General features: G+C 38.7%; 3 protein-coding genes and 1 pseudogene across 3 annotated transcripts; 3 read left to right on the top strand and 1 right to left on the bottom strand.

The window, feature by feature from the left end:
* LOC104776614 lies at positions 1,401–2,287 on the top strand. The gene has a single exon (XM_010500711.2). The coding sequence runs from the start codon at positions 1,423–1,425 to the stop codon at positions 2,077–2,079; it is 657 nt and encodes a 218-aa protein (XP_010499013.1). The 5' UTR covers positions 1,401–1,422; the 3' UTR covers positions 2,080–2,287.
* LOC104704518 lies at positions 2,930–3,671 on the top strand. Its single transcript, XM_010420592.1, has one exon. It carries the CDS (start codon positions 2,976–2,978, stop codon positions 3,669–3,671), a length of 696 nt encoding a protein of 231 aa, XP_010418894.1. The 5' UTR covers positions 2,930–2,975.
* Positions 4,358–5,097, bottom strand: LOC109132595. Its single transcript, XM_019244350.1, has 2 exons — positions 5,067–5,097; positions 4,358–4,983 (listed from the first exon to the last, which is right to left on the bottom strand). Exons 1-2 carry the CDS (start codon positions 5,095–5,097, stop codon positions 4,358–4,360), a joined length of 657 nt encoding a protein of 218 aa, XP_019099895.1.
* On the top strand, positions 5,962–6,693 carry LOC104704514 (annotated as a pseudogene).

The following is a 6,904-nucleotide window of genomic DNA, read 5'->3' as shown; positions in this document are numbered from 1 at the left end:
AAAAAAAAAAAAAAAAAAAAAAAATGGTCGACGACACGACCATAGTTATTTAATTAAGTTATGTTTTATACGCGGTGGATCACAAAATAGTTGTAAGACTGACTAATCAGATTGTTCGAACAAATCTAACCGTACACGTGCCTCTTTATCATTTGATTGTAAACGCCTTCCCGTGACAGGCTTATTTCTTTTAGATCTTCTTTGTTCACCTGTTCTTTTATTTTGTGTGTGTATTTATTGGATTTTTTTTCTTGAGGATAATGCATCGTTGTAACTTTGTTGGTACATATTACCAGTGTTTAAGAAAGCGCTAGACAGAATCTGGGCGGTGATTCAATGCCTAGCGCCTAAAACGCTTAGTCGGAGCTTAGACGGTTTATAGGCGGTTTAGACGTTTACAACATAAAACATTATATATATATAATTATATTAAAATATATGTTATAAAAATAAAAAAATTATAAATTATAAACAATGGTAAGAAAAATACATTTATTTAAGTTATATTAACAACATATAAATATTTATAATTACGTATATAGATATAAAACATAATAATTTAATTATATGTAATTTAAAAATCAAAAATAAATATTAAAATAAAATGTATGTAATTTTAAGCGGGTTACGCGGTCATCTAGGCATCTGCTGAGCGCCTAGCGTCTAGACGGCCGTCTAGACCGCTTTCTTGAACATTGTATATTACAGGCTCATATACTTTTTTTAGAATCATTTGTCTTTGTACTGATTTTAGATAAATAACATAACTGAATAACCCAAACGGTCTAATTTTATAAATAAAAGAAAAACTATAAATGATGGTAAACCCGATTGGCGTATATTATCCAAACAAAATTACGTGAGATAACTCAGATAAGTAAAAATCTTATGACCTAATCCTGTTTAATTGCGGAATAAACTCAAATACGAGGAATATGCTTAGTTTTTTTTTGTTTGGAACTAAAACGATTTCTTAATTTATATCTCTTTTTTTTTTTTACTTCAAACTAATAATATGAACTTCATTTATCTATCAACCTAGTAATTTTAATCGAGAATACACATACTCATGCTATATGTACATAAAAAAAAAAAAAATTAAAAAAAAAATACGTAAAAGGATTGGTATTTATTTTCGACATCTACATCAAATCTTTTTTGGATAAAATCAAAATCAAAACTCAGAGCCATAAATGAATATTTTGCGTACAACTAATGATATATATAGGCCTGACAATGTGACAATACATGCTTCTCAATCCTCGACCGTCCGATTTTTAATATACACTTGCCTCGAAGATCAACGGTGATTATAACAATAAACAAAAAAAGGTACCCTATAACATGAAAATGGAACCGCTCTCTCTCTCTCTCACTCACTCGAAAAGCAGAGAAAGGTAGACGACGAAGAAAGAAAGATCAATGGCTCCGACGATCAAAACCATCGGAAGTTTCCGTACTCACCAGAAACACTTCATCGAGTTCTTCGGAGACGACTTGATCGTCACCATTACGCCGACTGCGACCGTGATCCGCCGCTGGATTCGTAGCGTCCGCTCCTACAACCGTAACCACTCGGTGCATCCTCTCGTCGTCGGAGTCGGCGTTCAGTGGACACCGAACATTTCCGATCCAGATCCTCCACCGGAAACTCTCCAGTTATGCGTCGGTAGTCGCTGTCTCATCATACAACTAGATTACAACTACCGTCTCCCCAAAGTCCTCCGCACTTTCCTCGCCGATCCTAAAACGACGTTCGTCGGCGTTTGGAACAACCAAGACCAGAAGAAGCTCGCGAGCTGTAGGCATGGGCTGGAGATCGGGAAGCTTCTTGACATAAGGCTGTACGTGAACGATTCGAGAGGGGTTAGTATGCGGTTTTGCTCGTTTGAACAGATCGTGAAGGAGCGTTTGGGTCGCGCAGGAGTGAGGTTAGATCCGGCGATTTGTATGAGTGATTGGGGCGTTTACATCCTCAGCCATGATCAGGTACTTCAGGCGTCGATTGAGTCGTGTGTTTGCTTTAAGCTTGCTGTTGAGGAACGTCTTTGGGAACTCAAAAGTATCAAAGGAATGTAATGTTGCATAATCTTGTGATTTGAATAAGCTTGTTCTTCTCTCTTTTTAGTATTAATCAACTGTGTTTTGGGTGGACTTTGTTTGATTACAATTACAAAGCGTGCCTCTTGAAAATGTTATATGACTATTTGACTGGGATATTAGTACATTGTATTAGAAGCATTATTGCATTAACATTATTTTTAAAAAAAAACTATAATAAGTGTTGATTAAGTTGGCTTGGCAAATAGAACGTTATTCAATTTTGTTTAATTTGATATGGGACAAAGAACCGAACGTACGAAAAAGAGCATATCAAATACGTCATGGTGCAATGCTGTGGCACATTTGAGATTTTGAATCGTTTTGTTCATTTGTTTTTATTTTGAACCAACATCCATATTGTAGTAAATGTTTTCTGAATTTTTTTTAACTGGATTAAACCACACGCGAACCAGATCGACGATATATAGTTAAGTTGAGATTTTGAATCACAAGCTAGATTTGGGATGATATTAATGATAATCAATAGTATTAAACGATCTGGGATGATATTAACAACATTAACTACCTTGATCCGAATTTATCCTCTCTGATTCAAATTTCGAAACACTTTTTAAAAATTCTAATCATTAATTATTTAAGGTTGCGTTGGGATTAGCTGAAGGCGGTCACAAGGTGTGAAACGCTAGCTACTTTAGCTAGCCATGCCTACATGCATCTCAACCGTCCAAATTTAGGGTCATCTACTTTCTCAAAGATCAACGGTGATAACATCATCTTAGTACGACACTGAGCGAACCAGTACTATTGTTTATTAAGTAAACCCTCCGCGACGACCACAGAGAGTAGAAGAAGGAAGCATTTTCATTTATATAATCTCTCTCTCCCCTTCAAAGAAAGCAAAAGCAAAATCAATGGCTCCGATGATCAGAAGAACCATCAGACATTACGCTACTCAGGAAAAGTTCTGTGTCGATTTCTTCGGAGACGAGTTGATTGTCACCGTAACGAAGGATCGCTCCGTCATCGGCCAATGGATTCACGAAGTAGCCTCCAAAAACCTCTTCTCCTCTCACCCTCCCATCGTTGGACTCGGCGTTCAGTGGACACCAGCTTGTTACCGCTCCGGTTTCCGAAAACCGGTTCGTTATCGCCTCGGTTCCCGACCACCGGTTTTTTACCCTCCGGCGGATACTCTCCAGCTATGCGTTGGTAATCGATGCATCATCATCCAGCTGTCTCACTGTCACCGCGTCCCGCTGGTCCTCCGTCGTTTCCTTAAGGATACAGATTTCAGGTTCTACGGTGTTTGGAACAGTCAAGATGCGAAAAGGCTAAGGCGATCTAAACATAAGTTGAAGACTGCGGAGCTTTTGGATTTGAGGAAGTTGGTTGTAGATTCAAGAGGAAGGCAGAGCCTGAATGGTCGTAAGTTTGAGGTGATTGTTGAGGAAGGTTTGGGTTACCCAGGAGTGGGGCGATATCGTAGGGAAAGCATGAGCAACTGGAGCGTTAGGAACCTTAGCAACGATCAGATTATGCAGGCGTCGGTAGATGCTTATTGCTGTTTCAAGCTTGGTGTTCAAGTTGGAACATATCCTTTTGAGTAAACGTCTTCAATAATGTTGCAAATCTTTAAATCTTTCGTTTGTTTAGTTGTGTGTGTGAAAAGAAACTATCTTCCACTCGTAAAAAATTTACAGTTCTTGTTTTTTTTTAAGACGGTCGTTCATGGATTCCTATGATTACAAAATTGGTCAGATAAATGTTGAGGGTGTTGATTAATTTTTTTGGCAGCTAGCTACGCATTGATGAATTTAATTGTTTAGTCCAAGAAAGAACCGTACAATTAACAAAAACACCAATCTTGTAAATTTAACATCGAACAACCTAGACATGGTTACAACCATACACATGTTTTCGGATTTTTTTCAACTGGATTGAACCACGAACCAGATCAAGGATATGCCTAAGTTGAACTTTTGAATCCAAAGCTTGATTCAGGATGACACTAATTTTAATCAACTATAATAACACTCTTGATCTGAAACTATTCCTTGTTAAATCAAAATTTGAGATTTTTAGGGCATGATTATTGGTAAAATTCGAGTTGCTCAATATATAGTATTTTAATTATTTTAATATAATATTAATATTGATTATAAAGATTAATTAAAAAAATAATTGGGTCGACAGCTGTATAGAAACGGTTCTACAGATGCTTGTGGGAGCAACGTTTCTTTTCTCTCTTCTTAATTTTTTTTTTTTTGGCTCAACAACTACTTTCATTCACCAATCATTGTACACATTGTTTATCCACTAATACAAGATGATTAACCCATAATGACATTCTTGAGTACAGCTTAGGATCATAATTTCCTAAGGACAGAGATTCTCTTGCTACTCGATCTGCCACACTGTTACATACTCGAGGGGCATACACGATTTGAACTTTCTGAAACAGAGAGAGCAGACCATACATTTCCTGAAGCATAGGAGCAAAAGCTGGCCAAACCTCCCCACTGTTTAGTAAATTGACCATCCCCAATGAATCGGATTCAAAAATAACTTTTGTGTAGCTCAGCCGAACCATTGAAGACATTGCTCCTCTCATTGCTTCCAATTCAACTTCCAACATTGATCTTGCACATCGAACAGCCTGCGCTCCCGCCCATAAAACATCTCCGGAATCATTTTGGAGGACCCATCTTGTACCACAATGGTTGTCCGCTCCATTCCAAGCCCCATCAGTGTTACATTTGACCCATTCCCTTGGAGGAGGTTTCCATCGTACTACTTCAGTTGCTTGTGGTACTTGGTGTCCATCAGTCTGCATGGTCTCCTCATTACCAAGCCTCTGATCCCATTCCTCAGCATCCTCCAATGCCTTCTCCACTGTGTCTTTAGCATTATAATTCTTCCCTTTGAACACATACTCATTACGAGATTCTCATAGTCTCCATAACACCCAGGAACAAACTTATCCAAATCAGCACTTTGCTGACAGAGTGAGGCAACATTGAGGACAAAATACATGTTCGCATATAGGGAATCAGACCACCTATCGCCTTGTGGTATTAGGATAGGAGAGAGAGCCCAGACCTGTCTGGCATAGGTGCACTGAAACAACAAATGATTGATTCTCTTTTCTTAATTTTCTCATCTTCTCTCCTCTTTTATTAATATTTAATTATTATTAATTAAAAAGCAACTGAAAGATAACCCACCAGTACTCATGGTCTTATAAAACCATTATCCAAATAATTAATTTATCTAGGATTGGGTTAAGCTGAAGGGACACATACACTATTCACGACGTCACACAGGCCTGACCTGACGATGTGAAAAAGCTAGCCCTGGCTACATGCATCTGAACCGTCCAATTTTAATTGCATCCATGTGTACAAAGATCAACGGTAGTGATAATAATAACATCATCCTGAGTACGACACTAAAGAGCACCAGGCCTCCTAGTCTCCTACTATAACAGAGAGACAGCAGAATCAATTTCTGATTTTGTTTCCGATAATTTGAACTGGATTTAACCACGAACCAGATCAAGGATATGGTTTAATTTGAATTTTTGGAATCCTAAGCTTGATTTAGGATGATGCTAATTTTAATCAGCTATAACATTAATTAAGTAACTTGATATGAAATTAGTCTCCTTAATTCAGACAGAATTTATGAAAATCTTTTAGTAGTATATATGGGTTGGGCTAGCCCTGGCTACATGATGCATTTCCACCGTCCAAATTTTTAGTTGCATCTATTTTCACTAAGATCAACGGTGATAATAACATTGAGTACGATACTAAAGAGACGCGTACGTCAAGCAGAGAGAGCAGAATCGTTTTTATTCATAATCTCTCTCCTTCAAGAAAGTTAATGCAAAAATCAATGGCTCCGAGCATCAGAACAATCCGAAGTTACGCTACTCAGGAAAAGTTCTCTGTCGATTTCTTCGGAGACGAGATCATCGTCACCGTGACGCCGGATCCCTCCGTCATCGGCCAATGGATCCACGACGTCCTCTTCAGCAGCCGCCGCTCCTCTCACCCTCTCCTTGTTGGACTCGGTGTTCAGTGGACACCAACTGGTTCTCGCTCCGATTCACATCCGGATAGCTATCCCTCCGATTCCCCACCGGTTCGTTATCGTTCCCGTTCACCACCGGTTCGTCATCGCTCCCCTGAACCTGAGGCGGATACTCTCTAGCTATGCGTTGGTAATCGATGTATCGTCATCCAGCTGTCTCACTGTCACCGCGTCCCGCAGGTCCTCCGTCGTTTTCTCGCGGATGGAGATAACACGTTCGTCGGTGTTTGGAATAGTCAAGATGCGAAGAAGCTAAACCAATCTAGACATCAGTTGGAGATTGTGAGGCTTTTGGATTTGAGAGAGCACATTGTAGATTCCATGGGAGAGAAGAGCCTGAGTGGTTGTTCGTTTGAGGAGATTGTTGAGGAAAATTTGGGTCACCGAGGAGTGAGGCTAGATGGGGCGATCAGCAGGAGCAACTGGAGCGTTGAGAACCTTAGCTACGACCAGATTCTTCAGGCGACGATAGATGCTTATTGCAGTTTCAAGCTTGGTGTTCTTGACCATCTCTGGGAAGAACATTACAATTAAAGTTTGAATCTTAATTTCTTTTGTTTAGTTCTGAGTGAGAACAAAAAAAAATGTCGTCAACTCGTTAAAATTAACCATATAATTAATTTCGTTTGACAATGCTGTGTTTACATTTGAATTGTCTTGTTCCATACTAACCATATGGTTAGGTTGAGTTGTTTTGAATACAAGGCTTTGATTTAGGATGATACTAACTATATTGATCTGAAAT

The sequence above is a fragment of the Camelina sativa genome, chromosome 1 (genome assembly GCF_000633955.1).
Source record: "Camelina sativa cultivar DH55 chromosome 1, Cs, whole genome shotgun sequence".
Taxonomy (NCBI): domain Eukaryota; kingdom Viridiplantae; phylum Streptophyta; class Magnoliopsida; order Brassicales; family Brassicaceae; genus Camelina; species Camelina sativa.
Note: the sequence above shows the minus strand (reverse complement) of the source record. Positions and strands in the feature narration are given on the sequence as shown.